The sequence below is a fragment of the Falco biarmicus genome, chromosome 6 (genome assembly GCF_023638135.1).
Source record: "Falco biarmicus isolate bFalBia1 chromosome 6, bFalBia1.pri, whole genome shotgun sequence".
Lineage (NCBI taxonomy): Eukaryota > Metazoa > Chordata > Aves > Falconiformes > Falconidae > Falco > Falco biarmicus.
In genome coordinates, this window is record NC_079293.1 from 50,471,886 (window position 1) to 50,490,394 (window position 18,509).

General features: G+C 35.8%; 1 protein-coding gene across 5 annotated transcripts in view; it reads right to left on the reverse strand.

Annotated features, from left to right (window-relative positions):
• Positions 1–6,456: 6,456 nt before the first annotated feature.
• VTA1 (vesicle trafficking 1) overlaps positions 6,457–18,509 on the reverse strand; it is a 39,580-nt gene continuing 27,527 nt past the window's right edge. For all 5 annotated transcript variants that reach the window (XM_056343026.1, XM_056343028.1, XM_056343027.1 and 2 more), the window contains 3 exons: positions 16,620–16,793; positions 14,703–14,783; positions 6,457–7,595 (listed from right to left, as the gene is read on the reverse strand). In XM_056343026.1, the coding sequence (XP_056199001.1) occupies positions 7,450–7,595; positions 14,703–14,783; positions 16,620–16,793 (401 nt within the window). In that variant the 3' untranslated portion in view covers positions 6,457–7,449. The remainder of the gene's footprint in view (positions 7,596–14,702; positions 14,784–16,619; positions 16,794–18,509) is intronic.

Here is an 18,509-nt window from a genome sequence, read left to right on the forward strand (position 1 = left end):
ACTGTGCTGATACACTTGATCACCTTCAGCACAAAAGAAATATTTGTTGGTTTTTTACAAGAGCTTACAGGGATTTCAGTATGGGCTAGTTCTGCAAAGCTGTATTCACACCAAGAGACATGGCTTCTATTTCGAGCAGTGCCACATCTAGACACAATATGCTATGTATCTAAATCTCTGATAAGCTTTTCATATTGCAAGTTTAAAAGTCTGCATTCAGAAACATGCAGACCATGGATATTCTTCCACGGTCACAAGCAAACATATACTAGGTATTGAATTCATACAATGCATAAAAATCTCTTCATTCTGCTCCACACTCACCATTACTCAAAAATTGCTTACAATGCGTCATAACAAACATTAGACCTAATAAAGACAAAATGTGTCACTGGAAGACACTGAGAGAAATCAGGTCATCACAGTGTCTCAGGTTCTGCAATACCTTTCTTTTACAGTAACGTTTCCAGGTATTTCAGGAGATGGACCATTACTCAAGGTTGAGCAGAAGCCAGAAAAATCCTTCCCAAAACCTCACTGACTGACAAACCGAAATTTTAAGTTTATTACCGCTTCAATCTTGCAATCCAATCCACAAATTTATCAGGATGTCTTAAAATAAATTAACACTTTGTCCCTAATGCCTTAAGTCAGCCATTCTGTAACTAATCTCTTTTTCTATAGATAAGATTTTCATCAGCTCAGTAGCCCTTCTTTGCATCTCTACCTAGTAAACAACTTTTCAACAATGAATTGTTATTGTTGTATTGTGACAGTCTACTTAACTCTGCACTGAAACAGTCTCATCCAATGTATCCTGAATTCACATTACACTGCTGAAATAGGTGAGGCCGATGAGAATTACTTCAGCTTTCCATATCCCAACTTCTATTAAAAAAAATATTCTTGTTAGAACCCAAGTGAGTGATTTTGTATTTTGTGCTTTCAGTTTCACTCTATTCTAGTCTTTCAGTCAAAGTCAGAGGATTTTTCCCAGTTGTCTGCAGTACTTCAGTACCTCCCAACTTCATCTCATTCACAAATTACACGTGGTTTAGATGGTGACCTCAGCCTAAGGCACTGATAGATAAAACAGGATGTGTCCCTAGGCTGATGTCTCTCAATTTCCATCCTGAAAATAATTCAGAATTTACAGCAGTCTTTTTCCACCAGCTTTAATTCATCTTTCAATTCTCATGTTAATCTATTTCCACCTAAGCAATTTTAGAGCCTTATGTCAAGCATTACTTCATTTTAAGTAAATTACACTCATCTTCTAAAAGTGCCCCAAACCACCCAGGGTGAGGGGCAGAACAAAAGGGCTAGGAGAACACATACTACATGCTATCATATCCATGCTTGAACTTCGTCTTTTTTTCACAATCTGAAGTAAGCTTTTCCTTAATCTTGTGGTTAAACTAACAGGTCTGAAGTTGATCACAACTTTTCTTAATGCAATTGCTTTATTTGCTGCTGTTCTGCTGCAAAATATCAACCGAACTTACAGATCCATTAAAAGTTCTCGGTACTGAATTTGTACTTATTTCAGTGTTATAGAATGGTTATGTTGGTTCTCTGACAAATTCAACATTTTAAGATTTGTGTTAGGTATTACTATACAAGTTGCTGGCCATGACTTACAACTACACTGTCTCTGTATCTCCTCCTCATTCCTGCCCATTCCTTCCTAAATTATCCTATCATTTTTTTTTCCCATTTCTTCCATTCTCACTATAAATCATGTCACTACATATTAATGTCTCCTCTGCCTCTCCTAAAAACTATTGATTTGGGAACTTGTTACCACAATCAACTCTTGTCTTGTAATTACTTGTCAGGATTACAAAAATCCTGACTACATGTAGAAGTACTAAAGGAACCCATTTCACAGATGGGTTAATTGAGGCAAGGAAAAGTTGGCAGTTTCACCACCTGCTCAGCTGGAGGTTTCCAGACTCCTAGAGATCAGTTTGTTGGGCTCTGATTGGGAATATGGCTCTGAGTAGAGTTAATTTCCACTTATCCTTCTTTAAATATTGCAGACATTCTGCTGCCAAAGAGCCTCTGAAACTCAGGAGGGAAGTACAATCGCTACATTTTTCTCCACAGTACATACCAGGTAAACCCCAGACCTGGTATTCTTCCCAAGTTACCTGAGAATGTCTAAACACATGGTCTATCACTCACACTTAGCAACATTCAACATTCATTTAATGACTACAACCTCCCCCCTACCTATGGGAACACCACAGAATAAATACAGTGAAAAATGGGATGCAAATCAGAACAGGAAGGAAAGCACAACATCAGGAAACAGCACCTGAAGGACCAACATGGATCTCTGTACTTCTCTGCAGATATCATGCAGTTATTTATGCAGTCTCCTAAGCTTTCCAAAAAGGCCAAATAAAAACAATGTTAAATATTTAATAAATATGACATATTTAGTGAGTGCAAAAGTTCCTAGGATGAGAACATCTGCTACTCTCCATTTCCAGAATGCTGTCTACTTGGTTTTTTTCTCTTCCCTTTTCAAGCTAGATTTAGTCTCTGCCATCATTTCCTCAACTAGGTTAACTTTCTCCTGTGCTGTAACTCACATTTTTTCCCAGTTTGTGGTAAAAAAAAGTGGGGTTCCTTTTGTCATTCTAGTGCTCCTCCCCATCTCTCCTATCTTCCTGTAATCTTTTGCCTTAAGCTCAAGCTTTTTTCTCATCTCTTTCAAGGTTCTAAAGAAATCTGTCAATAACTCTTAACTTCATTTCAGGCACTACCCTGCTCCCATCCCACGTGGGATTGGAAGTATTTATTCTATTTTCTTCTGCAATCATTTATATGCTCCCTCCCATTCTGTGTGATTTCTTGTTCTCCCCTGGTGTATGTCTCCATTCTCTTTCAAGTTTGTTTTTGATGCTCTTATTTACAAAGTTCCTATTCTGAGATCATTTAGGGCACTACATTCAGAACAATCTCTGTGAGACTGTTCCAGCACTCTTGTAAGCCAAAGAGAGCTCTGCTGGCAAAAATATCCTTTTCTTGCCGACAGTGAAATATCTAATGCAAATTCATGTTTTCTCCAGTTCTCTTGTTACTACAGCTGTGCACTGAAAGGCGGCTACGCAATAAGAAAAAAGCATTGTTCCTTTTCCCAACAAACTTGGTTAAAATTCCAACACTGAAAAACAGGTACTCTCAGGTGACTGTGAAGGACAGTTGCTGTCAGTATCAGGGTGCACTGGTGGTTCAGAAACAGCATCAAACTTTTAGGTTTTCCTAATCCAAATATCCAGGCTCAGGCTCTAATTTTGTAAGCTGCACAACACAAGACATTTTAAAAGAAAGCAAAAATTAAACTTTATAAGCAAGGGCACTTTCCAATCTCAGTGAGAACAGTACCACAAAGACTTTATAGTAACAGAAACTTCCTTTGATCTTTTGTAAATCTAACTTCCTCTAAATTTGTGTTCTCATTCTTTTTGTACCAGGCTCCTACTTTACTGTTGACATGAAAAAGGAGAAAATCAAAGAACATTCATGTGGAATACTGCACAATTAAAAGTTAAATTTTGGCAAAGTTTAGCATTAAGAACAATTGTTAGCAGTATCTATATATTTGTACTTGACATTTTCCCAATACTTGTAAACAAAGTACTAATTATGTCTTTTTGAAAGCATTCTTATAGCCCACCATTGAATTTACATGCATTATATCATAAATGCACAGACACATGTATCTGCGACCCCCCTCTCCCCCAATTGTACTTCAGACAGTAAGTTCCCCTGTTGTTAATTTATCTTAGATAAGTATTACATAGCATCAAACACTACAATTACAATCACATTCTGGTATGTGATCATACTTTAGTCTGTGTAGCTGAACCTTCATTACAAACGACATAATTAGAAATTCCACCTGGAATAACTCAAAAATTTTGAAAGAGTACCTCCAATACTGGTAAATTACTGCACATTTGAAAAAAATCTCCACTGTTTCAATATATCAGTACTATTTGAATACTATTCAATACTATTCAAAGCTATTTCAATATTTCAACATTTCAACAATGACTTGCTCTGCAAGACACTTTTCAAAGACTTTTGTAAGAACCCTGAAGTATGTCATCATCCCTGGAGGTATTTAAAAGATGTGTAGATGTGGTACTTAGGGACATGGTTTAATAGTGGGCCTGGCACTGTCAGGTTTATGGTTGGACTCGAAGATCTTAAAGGTCTTTTCTAACCTAAATGATTCCATGATTCCCTAATAAGGAACTTTCTCTTCAGAGAGGTGAAAGTATAAAGAACTGCAGAAACATTCAGTAATACCAAAAGCTTTTAAAGTAACAAACGACGAACCGATTTACTAGATTTCTAGCTTACACAAGAAGCGAAACTGAAGATGGAGTATCTGACAGAAAATGCTTCTTTCTCTTTTCTTAAGCAAGACTGAAAAGAGAGAGAACTCACACTCAAAGGAGAAAGGCCTACAAGGATGTAGGTGGCAATCATACTGAAGAAGAGTTGTCTGTAGCACGCAACAAAACTGTCACTCTACTTAATACTGTACTTGTATGCGTTGAGAATTTCTTTAAGAGGAGCTATGGGCTGATATTTTACCATTCAGTGGCTGTAAAGTGAATCAGCCAACACTGAAAGCTCACACAATATTTAACAATGGGGCCGTAAATTCCAGTGCCTGCCACAAATTCCAGCCTGGAACAATTACAGGCTATCTACATACATTCTCCTGACATTTTCAAATATGTACACTTTTTGAATTTTTCTGCAACACTGGTTTGTATTTTTGGGCTATCTGCCACATTTCAAGTTGTCCCTGAGGCTATACTTAATAGAATGGAAAAGTTTTGCTGTAATTTATACTTTAGGCATCAGACTGGATGATAAATACTCAGTCTATTACACCAAACATTAGCAGCTTCAAGATGTGGCTTCAAACATGGTTTGATGGGCTTTTTTAAAACTTATAAATTAACAAATAAGTGATCAGAACAAAATTTCATGCAAAATAAAACTCAATATGCTAATTCAGGAATTGTGGTCTGAAGGTTGGTATTAGGATGTGTTTAATTTTACAGTTCGTGAGAATTTCATATAATAAACTTCTAAACACTAATTTATTTTCAGAAAGAATGTCCTGATAGCTTCTCTAAGAAAGTCTTAAAGTTTTGTATTAGCATTTCATCTCCATTCCCCTCAGACTCACTTATTCTAACTTCTTTCTAGGCAGAAGGTTATACATTGTAAATGATCACTCAAAAACCTGCTTACGGCTTTTTCATTGCTTATTGCTTTTTTCCTGACAATTCCCTGGTTTCTTAGAGGTTCAACATAATCATGGCCAAGAGACAATCTTACACACTTTAAGAAATACTGAAGTTTTCTTTTGCAAACTTCTTAGTTATTTACTTCCATTTCGTATCATTCAATCACCAAAAAAAAAAAAAAGATATCAATTTTAATTGAAAAGCCTCAAATTAATACAGTGTTATATCATAGCTCACTTACTTGTCCATGTAATACAAAAGCCCTGAAGTTCTTTAAATTCTTTTATAAATAGAAACAGGAGAACTGATTTTCCTCTATCAAGTGCTGGGTACTGAAGCTGGTATTAGTAAATAGTGGTATGATCCCCAACTGAAAGCAACTTCTAATTTTTAATAGCAATGCAATATATATATTTCTACACGGACCAGTGCTCTGCATCCTTCTCTCAACTGAAAAGCAGCTTTTCCAGTCACAGTGTAACCACAATAATATACATGGAACAATTTTAATATACATGGAACAACTTACAGTAATTCAGTTTGATAGTGGTGAGGAATCTCTCTTGAATGAAGCGCTGTACAAAACACAGACCTACTGCCCAGGTCTGTACAGCGTTAACTGTCAAAAAAGTTTCAGATTTAATTATTTTAAATTTCCCAAAACAATTAAAATCTAATCCAAATCACTGTCCAGATTAGCATGCTATCCCATATCAGAAAGCAGCACAAACAGTATCAGACATTCTATTAAATCTCAATCAACTAAAATGCTTAAAGCATCCATTTACAAGTTTCATACCACCCTTTTCAAACCTACTGTCAAAGACTCTATGCTCTTAAAAGGGTATGACCAGCTAAACCTTAATGCATGCTTATGTTTGATTGTCTTTTCCTCATCTTTTTGCTTTCAATATCAGACTTATTTTAGTCATTGCAAAACAGTGCAGCTTTGAAGAATATGTGGATTTGATCTGGCAGCTTGGAAAGAAAGACAGGTCAGATAATATGTCATTAAAATTATTACATATATCAGACATGCTTTATGGTGTACTCAATTATTACGTCACGCCAGTTAAAAGACTACTTACTCTTTCTTCTATACAGCATGGATGGATTTTTAACAATCAAGAGCTCCATAATTGCAAGGGCAGACCTCATAAAGACTCAAAAATCAGTTTCCAAGATATTTTAATTAAATCCCAAGTCCAAAAACTCTCCACAACAAAGCAGACAGGAAGAATATTAGCTGGAAATACAAAGCTCTATGACACTAACATCAGAGATGAACTTATACTGCTTTAATGGCTGACGAACAGGCCTTTTTTCAGCCTCTGAAAAAGATGGAACAGCTATGAAGTAAATCTCCCTAAAAGTTCATGTTGTTTTAGAATCTCTGCCTCTGGTTTCAGGATCATCTCTGAAAAATATTAGTACGTTCTCTTAATTACCCATACATATACAAAATTGTAAGTGTTCACACAAAAGGAGCAAGAATTAGTAATCAAGAATACATGTAGCAGTCCATACAGTTGTGGGGGATTGGGCTGGAACACCATCATGACTCTACCTGATGTATCAGAAGATGTTTATTTCCAGCACGTTTTGAAATGAAATACAAGTGTCCTCAAAGTCTCCCTCAACTTTGACCATGTCTCAGATAATACCCAAATAATTTATGTATAGGAAAAAGTCCTTCCCACTGTGGATGTTAGCTTTCTTACATGCTCTCATTTCACGAGGAAAGCGCTAATCTTAGTGACCATTTTAAAGCTATTATACTTATTAAATAATAACCTGAAATAACACCAGAGCAAGAATTTTAACAGAACATTCTTATGCTCAAGTTTTTTACAGATTCAGCGTTTTTCCAATCCGATAACCTAAATATTGCAAGATGAATTTTAGCTCTTGAGCAATGTTCACAGTATTTCAGTATTTTGCTTACATCAAGCCACTGCATTCATACGTTTCTAGCTCCACTGTTTGTAAGATGAAAACAGAGATCCCTACTGTACCATTAATTGCTAATCTGACACTGAAACAGTGATTTCATTGTCATGGGTGATGGGACTGAGAAATTCTGTGTAACTCCACTCCTCTAACAGGTACAGTAATAAGCTGTTAGTTCTTTAGGCAAAAGACAGGAATCTGTTGGAAAAAGGCTTTATTCTCTGCCCGTAATCAGTAACTTGAGGGCCTTCTGTAGATTCTGCACAGCAGTGCTCACATCTTCATACTGCAAAGCACTGCCAGCATATTTGCAATATTTTTGAGCTCTGGCAAAGTCCTCTGGAGTCAAACGGACTTCCCCTGCAAAAACATAAGTATTACAAAGTTACTATAAAGGAAATGTGACTGAGGCTTCCTTTCACATGATTTCTGTGTTTTACTTATATTTGCAGTAATATTATTAAAACCAGGCTAATATTTGTGGTAATATTACAAAGACCAAGCTACATGATGTACTACTTTAATGGACAAGCTATTACTTCTGTTCACTTTTCTTTCCATTCATATAATATTTAACTACTTTGCTGCTGGCATTTGAAAAATATGAGGACCTTTCTAGGTACAAGTATTTATATGACCCAGTGCTTTTCAAAAGTAAATCAATGCCTTTGAGAAAGATCTGCTCTTCATCTAAGGCAGCAAAGGAGAGCTTTTTAACGACTGTAAGTTAGCTATAATCACATTACAACCTGCAAGAAACAAGGACAGTGTTTTTTGTGTTTACAGTGTAATTACTCTGCTCTCTTCTTCAGGAATTATACATAATTGAAGACTGTTCCTTCTCAACTGGAATAACTTTTCAAAATGTGGAAGCGTTTCTCACCGGCATGTTTTTGCACATTTTATATCTCTGTTTTATCCAAGTAAAGTTTATGCTTCCGTTTTTATGTAAGATGATTGAAAACAAAACTGATCCCATTTAATGTGCCCATTTTTTTTTTAATACTGGAGAACACTAGCAAAAGTATTCTCATACTATAATATAAAACAATTAACTGTTATTTATTAAGCAGAGTATTTTCTTGACATAAGTTAAAACATTGGGAATTCTGTAATGCTCAAACACATGCATTCACTCTTCTAAAAAACATAGTAGGGACTTATGCCATAACTGGCAGAAGATTTAATCTGTGAATAGCATCGCTGGTGCGTGCATAAAATATAGCACAGTTATGTTACTGTCCCTCCTTCAACCCTCAAATTCACCAGGAGTTTTAAGACTAACACCATGCCATGCCAATAACCTATGGACAAATTATGAAAATTTTACTCATGTTCCTTCAGAACAACTTGTAAAAGACTGATTTATGTGGACATGGATAAATATATGCAGTACTAAAGAATTATGTATTTCTTTAATAGGTTTCCCACACAGCATTTTATAAGCAATGAACAGATTTCACAGATTAAGAAAAAGTGCATTTTAAAATGTACCATAGATTTTATATAAAAATATGGTTAAACATAGCTTTAGTTCTCTAAGTACAGCTTTCTAATTTTAAGCAAGGACATTAATATACTTAAATGCATTTTTTATGGTACAATTTCAGTTAGCTGGATCCCTTTCTTTCAAAATAAAACTGTTGTTAGCAATACTGTGAGAATGTTTACTAAAGAATCTCAGTTCTTATCAGAAAATGTCTATTATATTTGCTTTTCCTTTCCCCAATCTTATTATTTAAGAACAGCGTTTGAACAAATAAAACGGAAAACCTGGGAATATTAAAAACTGGATTGGTCTGCTGGTTTTCGAAACAACCCGACCCAAATAAAGAGCAGAAGGGCAAGTGCTCTTAAGATTAATTTTATCAATTTTTAAATATACTCTAGAAGTTATACTTATTTTCCCTTCAATAAATACATATAACCACAAAATAACTTTTGAATACTGAGGCACATGACAGCTTGGTGGGCTCATTATCACTGTGATGTAGATTAGTTTACTGCTGAGTAGGTGAAGACACATTAAATCTCTTAAAATACATAGACATGCAAGTAAATATGCATGAGGGAGGGCATAAACACAGACACACACTTAGGTTATTTTGTAACCTAAATAAAGTCACAGACTAAAAGCAGCTGGGGTCAATCTGCAACCACATTACTGAACATCTTTAAGAAATTAAAAAAGACCGAGCTCCCCTCAAAGTGGCTTTATGTTATGATGCCAAAAGAAACTACAAAATCATTCTTTAAAAACTGGCCAAGGCATCAGTCCAGTATTCAACTAATTTATTGGAAGGAAGCCTAAATTCACCAGTCTAATCTTATTTTTACAGTATGAGCTCTATTAATGTTTTGCTGGCATAAAGCCTTATGTATTATGAAATCTATTTCAGATGCTATTATGACATAACTTGAGGGAAAAAAGGTAACAATTTTAGATTTATAAACCAAAGTTTACACAGTAAGGGTGTTGATCTTTTGATGTGCTCAGTGGCCTCAGCTCCTATTGAAGTCAACACCTCACAATGGACAAGCAGGACAGAAATAAAATAGCTCTGTGTTCTTAAGTTTTCAAAACGTAAAACTTAACTATAATGTCTGTACTTACACCAAAAGCATAACCACAAAAGTTAGTAACTGACTTCAGTTTACATATTCCAAGGGATAAGCAGACTTGAGGAATGGAAAGCAGCTTTGTTGAAAAGAACCTGGGGGTCCTAGTGGACACCAATTTTTCCATAAGCCAACAATCTGCCCTTGTGGCAAAGAAGACTAATGGCGTCCTGGGCTGCACTAGAAGTGTTGCCAGCAGGTGGAGGGAGGTGATCCTTCCCCTTTATTCAGCACTGGTGAAGCAACACTGGGAGTACTGTGGCCAGTTCTGGGTCCCTCAGTACAAGAGACAGGCTGACATCCTGGAGAGAGTCCAGAGAAAGGCCACAAAGATGATGAAGGGCCTAGAGCACCTCTTACAAGAGGGAAGGCTTGAGAAAGCTGGGACTGTTCAGCCTAGAGAAGAGAAGGGTCAGGGGGATCTCATCAAGCTATATAAATACCTGCAGGGAGGGTACATAGAGGACAAGGCTCTTTTCAGTGGTGCCCAGTGACAGGACCAGAGGTGGTGGGCACAAACTGAAACACAGGAGGGTCCTGTCTGAACATCAGGAAACACTTTTTACTGTGAGGGTGACTAAGCATTGGCACAGGTTGCCTGGAAAGGTTGTGGAGTCTCCATCCTTGGAGAGATTCAAAAGCTGTCTTTTGAATTAACAGTGCCATTTTTTTCTCAAACTTCTTCCTTCAGTGCTGCAAATTAAACCATGGGGAGAGTGCAGGGACCGGGGAAGACACAAAGGATGTGGACCTGAGCAACCTATTCTACAGGAGCCTTGCTTGAGCAAAGGGGCTGGACCAGATGACCTCCAGGGGTCCCTTTCAACCTCAATCATCCTGTGATTCTGAGCTCTAAAAAAGCCCAACATCACTCACATGGGAAAAGTATACCATATCCTGAAACAAACCTGCTTCTGTGTTAATCTGAAATTGTTAGCACAGTAGTTGTATTTATTACTGAAACATGACAGACATATGGAATCCATAACAAGAAATATGATTCTTTTCGTTTAAGAGGAATACAAAGTGAAAACCAAAAGGTTGGAGGTGCTGAAAATCATGTCAGGGAAAAAAGCTGCTTCAGAATGAAAATAATGTGTATTTTACATGACACATCTGCTTCTCTCCCCGGTATCCTTTTCTATCCATCAGATGGTTTTCCTTTTTATGAATTTGCCCAAATATAAGGCAGCTGATTTAAGAAAAAAGTAATAATGCAACCTGGTGTATAAAAACAGTGATGGCAAAGATAACTGAAGTAATTTTTGAAACAAGATGTTCTTTTTTTACCATTAAAGCACTTAAGATACTAAAAATATAAATCCTCCGAGATGTCTTCTTAGGATCATGAAAACATGTAATGTCGTATTATTATTTCTACTTTGCATGTAGAAAATCAAACATTATTATACGCACAACTAGAATGGAGAAATGGTTTCTCTACACTATGCCACCTGTGGAAGGGAGCATACGGTACTGTAAGAAGATTTTATAAAAGCTCTGTGTAGCTCGACCATGAATGCATTTAGTATTAGCAAAATCTAGAGGTAATAAATTTTTAAAGCAAACTACACCAGAGAAGTGCACGCACACATTATACAAAGTTGCTGTGCAGCTCTACATTCTGTTGTCACAGACATTAACCTATGCTTAATTGCACAAGCTTTGACACTTTCAAAATCAGTTTTAAACTCTGAAACATGTTCTCACAAGACAGGACAATTATTAAAGGATTAACACTGACCAAAATCAAAGGAGTACTGTTATTTTAACTTAATTTTCTTTTGATAAAATATTCCACTTCACCACCAAAAGTTCCCCTCTCATCATAGCATTAATCAAATTGCTTCTCCCCGTTACAAGAAAGAAAATACATAATTTATTTTAAAAGTATACATTTGATCTTAGTACCAAAAAGAGTCTTGCAGTTATAGTGTAACATCCTGTTTGGCTATGCCTATACTAGTACATTCAGCAGTGCCAGGGAATGCATCTCAGCACTCAAACTTGACTGTCTACACTGTCAAAACTGCTGGAACAGACTCCAGTATGGTTTTGGCCCATGCAAACTAGCACTTTCCCAAACAATTCCTGGGCACGACTTGTGGTCAGAGCAGGCTAGAGACCATTCAACACTGGCAGCCTTCACAAACTACCTTGTTTAGAAAGTTTAAAAGAAAGTTTAAAAGTTTAATAGTATGGATGTGAGTGGTTCTGTGCCAGCTGTTCTCAGTGTCAAATATTTACAGGCATGTTTAATTTATTAGTACAGACACAGACCTCATGTCTAAATCATGGAGCAAGTGTACTTTGTACTGTGCTGGCTCTATGGATCTACTGGAGGCCTCCACCCCATCCAAAGGCAACTTCAGTTCCATAGGAATGGTGCATATCAAAGCCTAACCTCAATACGCAGCCAGGATCTGCCCCAAATATATATTGCAACTCAGGAATTGGGGAGGGCTCCTGGGTCCCAGTTTAGTGCATCTGTTGTGAGATACAGGCATTTCTAAATCTACTTACAGGTCAGGGAACAAGGCTACTGTGGAACAGAGTACTGTTGGCACAAAAAGGACTCCTCAGCAGCATGAGGAGAAGAGTATCTGTCATTACATGTACAGCTGAAGGGAGGAGTCTTTGGGTAATGACCAGGCACGCATGACAGGACAGTGACAGGCAAGGACAAACACATTCCACTGCTCTCAAGCTTCTTAATTCTATGCATGCAAACATACTGTGACTGACATATCCCTTATGGCCTCTCAAACTGCTGCACGACTGACAGCATATCTTCTAAGCTTTCAGAACCAAGGATCTGTACGAGCTTCTTCAGGTGCGCTTTTGTAGAACTCCCTCATAAGAATCTAACATGTCAAGCTGTTACATGACCAAAACTTATAGTGACACAATGTATTTGCAGAGGAGGAAGACAGGCATGCAAATACTCGGGTTAAATCAAGTTAAAAGATTCATCACTGTGCTTAGCAAGGGTCTTAATCTCTTAAATTACACAATAGTAGTTATTATGAATTCTCACAAACACAGGGTATGTTAATCCACTCAATTCCTTTATATTTATTAAATCAGGTTATCACAGGTAAGTGGCTAGAGGGAGCAATGCACCGATATCCAGATACTGAATAATGAAACTTCTAATACTTAATGAAGAATTAAAGTTTCAATCAAAATTACGACATTTTTGACATCTAGAATTAAACATTCAAACCAAAAAACAATGATGGCTAGAATTTCCAGAGTAGTTATCCAAAAACCTAGTAGAATGACTGTCTAGAGGATCATGATAAGCTGGTTAATTATAAAAGCTTTGCTGCCAAACAGAACAAGATTTGCTTTCCAACTAGCAGTTACTACGGTAAAGCTTAAGTAAAGCCTTCAGCTGTTAAGGAGCTACTGAAGCACCCACAACAGTCCCCAAAACTCAAAAACTGTCACCAAATTTAAATGGTCCAGCTACAGGTCTGAGGTATTGTTTTCAATAAAATGAGTTAACTGTCACGAGATGTTACAGTAATATGCCAGATGAACAAAAGGCACACCCCACTGTTTTTCAAAAGAATACTAAAGGTTAATATGTGTCTATCAAATGTAAATTTCATTATTTTTATCTTTTTAGGACATCTTCTAAAAAAATAGCTTCCTAATAAATTAAGATTGACACATCCTTAAGCAATCCTATAACACCAGACTAAAAGTTAAACACTGAATTCCTGTTGTAGCATTCCAATCAAAAACGTTTTTTCAGTAAAGCTGGCATTTTAATATAGACACTGTCTCCAACAATGTAATAAACTATCTAAATAAATATTTGTAAGTTACAATATACAAGAATATACCTATCTGAACTTGGTAGTCATAACAGGCAGCTTTTGACTGTACTTAGTACTGGAACTTAATACATCAATTCCGTATACTATCAGCCTTCCCTTGGTGAGGATAAACTCCAGGGTAGAATGTGAACGGATTTCATACTCAACATCCATGTTACGTTGCCAACAAAAAATCTGATTATTACAAACAGGTATAACTTATCTTTATTATCTCTATGCCACGGACAGAAAAATTCCTAGAGAACATTTAATAATTGTCCAAATGTATACCAGCATTCAAATTAGAATCTAGGATGATTCCAGCTTTATTGTCAGTCAGTGCTCTTTCCCAGTCCACGGTCTCCCTAAAGTTAGCATTTATGTGTGCACTTCAATACATGCAATATAGGTTATCAGTGATTTTAACATCCAAGACACATGGCATTTTAAAAGACAAAAGGCTTGATTAAATGGTACATCAAAATGACATCATTAGCAGTATCTTATAAATTATTTCATTTAATACAGGTACTACTTATAATCAATAAGCACACATAACAATTATGCTGCAACAAAACACCGCCACAAATGTTGTGATTCTTTAACGAAGTGAATAAATAACTTCCGCACTTAACCTGTAGAAGAAATTTTAAGTAAAAGGAATGTGTGTTAATTACCAAAAACATAATGTAGCAAGGCCATCAGGAATGCAGGCTTTGCTAAGTATATCAGAACGTCACTTGAGAAACAACAGCGTAAATATTAAAAAGCCTAACACAATGCTAACTCATTGGTTCGAAAAAGTCAGACAACACTAATTGTAAACTGTAGCAAAGCTTTCAGAAACTATTAAACTCCCAGCAACATAATGTTTAGATAATGTCCATTCTTTTTAAAGTTTCTGAATTATTAGCATTCAGATAACAATGACATTGTTTCTCAGACTTCTTCCTTCAGCTCAGGGGAGACATACAGAACAGAGCACGTCCACGTACAGACAAGACAAATCCCACTGTCTTACCTGCAGACTGAGCACTGTAAAGGGAAGGATCAACCAGAGGAATATTCTGAGGAGCAGGCTGAATGGTGTTACTTGTCACTCCTGCAAATCAATGCAAAAAATTGGCCTTGGTTATTTTTCTTTATAGACTTTAGAAGTAAGCAGAAAATAAGAAAACAGAACAGGTAAATCTAATGACTGAATGATTTTTAAATTAGGATGCTGATAGCTTCCCAATTCTGAAAGTTTGTAACAAATAATTTAAAAAGCCTCACTTCAGGCTACAAACATCATAAAATATTACAGAAGAATTTACAGGCTTACATTCATTTTATCAGTGCAGTATTTCACAGAAATTTTATTTCAAGCATTAAAAAAAGTAAGAAAATACGAGTCCAAAAGACACTGGCTACCCTAAAGTATTGAGGAAAACCTGCTAAAGAGGAGTAGGAGTAAACTTTTACATTTGAAGTTTAAATTCTGCCTTTAAATATCAGAAAGAGTCTCCATTATTGTATTTTTAAAGCTCCGTGTCTGCCATCTCACACTTGCAAACTATCTTCTTCCTAATTCCTTCAAAAACAACTGGTGAGAATAAAAAAGCTAGCCAGATTTATAAAGGAAATGGTGATGCTAGAAGAAGAAACAGCACTTTATGCTGTGAGGCATTCTTATATCTGTGTTCCCATTTTAGACACTCATTTGCACTGATCTGAAACAATATTTTTGCAGTATGTCCATAACATAACAGACTAACATAAAGTTACTTGTAAACCATCTGCTATGTAGGAAGACAGTATAATCACTTTTCTAAATTATCTATTAGTTCATGGAATTACTAATGGGGTTAAAACTATGTAATGTAAATAATTTATGTATTGCAACAAGGTACGTACTCCATAATTTTCAGATCTGGTAAAAGCAATGAGCTAAACATTTACCTAGGCTGAATGTAAAAAACAACATTCGCTCCCTCCCAGACCTAAAAAACCGCACCTATCTGAAGGATTTCCCTTTGATAAAGCTAAAAAAAAAAAGCATCCTGAACTTCTTATGGGGTGAAGCATTTTTAAAATGTGAAAGTATCAAGACAGAGGGGCTGTGTGACAAAAATACCTCATACATTCCATAATATAAAAATGAATCCAAACAATCAAATCATCGGCATAATTGAAATCAAGAGCTTTCAAATTTTTAGTCTTATTAAACATAATTATAAAAAGATAACATGAGGTTGAAAGGTTGTATTCACAAATCAGCTAATAAAACCTTTTTTTGGTTTGCTTTTCTTAAACACAGCAACTGGGAAGAACTTTGGATTTTTAAGAATTTCATTTATGGTCCAAAAATGATACAGAATAAGGGGGAGGATGTTGGAACCAATACGTTTAGCAGCAGGGACAAATTTTTCATTAATATTATTGTCTGAGGTCAATCACACTAAAGTACTTGCATGGGAGAAAGAGCATAAACAAAACAGAAGAAAAGTATGAATGGTACATCAGGAATGATTTTTATAGCGTCGTTGTAACAGTTTCAACATCACGTTCCCACATAAAGAACAGCAGTATATCTGCACAAGGAAAGCTAAATATGAAATAAAGTAATATAATTTCATCTATCAAGTGAAAGATTCATAGTTCTTTACAGTATAGACGTGGCAATGCATGATTCTAAAGAAGAAAAAACCCATTCTGTCTGCAGGAACACTCACTCTTTCACTCCATATATCTCTTCTGGCAAAGTGCTCCAAAATATGAAGTGTGTGTTTTAAAAACCATAAAAAAATATTTTCAGTGGCATTTTTATGATGCTAATTTATTAAGTTGTTTCTGCCACAGAATACTGGTATTATTTTACTTTATATGTAATGGAAAGAGGGCTAGAACTTACTTCTCAATAAAGGCATGAAAGTCTTGGGGTGTGATTTGTCCTTACCTGTGTTATGGGGTACTTCAGCTGGAGTGTTAGCTGGTGCATGGGCACCAGGTGGTATATGTATGCCGGTGTAATTACTAGTTGGTATGTTGTTAGCTTCATATGTAGATGCTGCTGCTGGTTGAGTTGTTCCGCTATGGAGAGAAGATGACCCTGCTTCTTCCCTTTCAACATCTGTTAAGACAACACAAAACTGGAATTACTGTAATTCTTCTGTACAAACACTCGAAAGCTTAGGCTCCATTTTAAAACTTCCTTTCAAATTTTTGTTAGTAGAAAAATTACCACCACAGCGGGAGACAAAACATTTATCAACTCAAACCACCTACGGTTAATTTGTAAAAGTAAAAAAGCAACATAGCATAGGATAAAGACCTAGAAACTGACATACTTTCAAAGATCTCTTCTGCTTAAATTATCTCATTATTGGTCTGAATATAAGCATTCTGTCTCATTAGTACAAACCCTTATACCTCCATGTACTGCATCCACAGTAGTTGAACAAGATACTACAAATATGCACTATCTATATTTTAATACAAGCATGAACCAGAATATGGAAAACTGTATTTGCCTTACAAACATTTTTTACAAAGACAGACAGAGCTAATCCTTCCACCCCATATCAATTAAACAAACCACAAAAAAATAAAAAATGGGAATTTTGGGAAAGTAATACCAAGCAGGAAAATGAAATGCAGCTTAGCTGAGTCATAACAGTATCTAGATCAGTTAGAGTACATAATGCACTGTAAGAATAATGAGGTTTAATATATCCTATAACATATACAAAGAATATATATATTATTTTTCAGTCTAGTCATGTTCTTAAGGTTCTGGTCTAATTTATTCAATGTTGCTTTGAAGGCTAATAGTCTGATTTTATTATGTTAATGAGCCAGTTAATTTAGAATATGCGATTATTTCTGCTCCTTAATTTGAATTCAGTTCAATTTTAAAAAAGCTACTTTACAGTTGACGTGTTCATCTGAATCAATAATGACAGATGGAATGAGCAGTCTTGGGAATGGCTTTGTTAACAGCCAGTTTGAAATGGAGTAAAATGAATATGGGAGCACAAAACTTTTATGTGTTTAGAGCTGGCAAAAGATGCATTCTTTATGAAATCCACACTGATCTTCAAGTATAGAAGATTATGTGTTATGCAAGCACCTCTACTGCTTAATAATTAAACAGTCTACTATTGGAAGTATCAGATTTTTTTCCTATGTTAATTCACTCTTCCTCCCAGAAAAAGTTCAGGTACTACCTTTACTCAAAAGGGCCAAATACTTTCCAATTCATAATAGTATTTACTACAATAAAAGGCTATAATGCAGAGTAGAACTAAGAGTATTGTAATTTGGACATTTGTACTGGACTTTAATAAATACATAGTTAAAGAATGTATTTTTGTTTTATATTGCAAAGTTGTAGTGGTTTACTTTCATTCAGAACATCCGAGTACTAAAAAAAAAAAATCCCCCAAATCCAATCTAATACCAAAAATCTTTATTTAAAAGGACTAAAAAGCAAAAACCCTAGAAGTAAAGTTCTGCCAGGCGCATCAAGCACTGCTAGCAAAATTTAATATAAAAACACAGAGCATGGTAACATTTTTATATATTACTCTTGTGTAAATTACTTTCACTTGCTGCAACCAGTGCTGTGGCTTTATGAAGCTATTTTGGATACATGCAAACAAACATCTGGCAGATCTCTGGAAGGCAAAGGATATCTTAAGGTGCCAATTTTTCCTTTGCTGTATTTCTTCCTAGTAACTAATACTGCAATATAATGCATGGAAGTAAAATTAAGTGTCTAAAAATTGGCAAAAAAAAAAAAAGGTAGCCACAAAGTTGGATTTTCCAGGGTGTCTGCCTGAAGCTA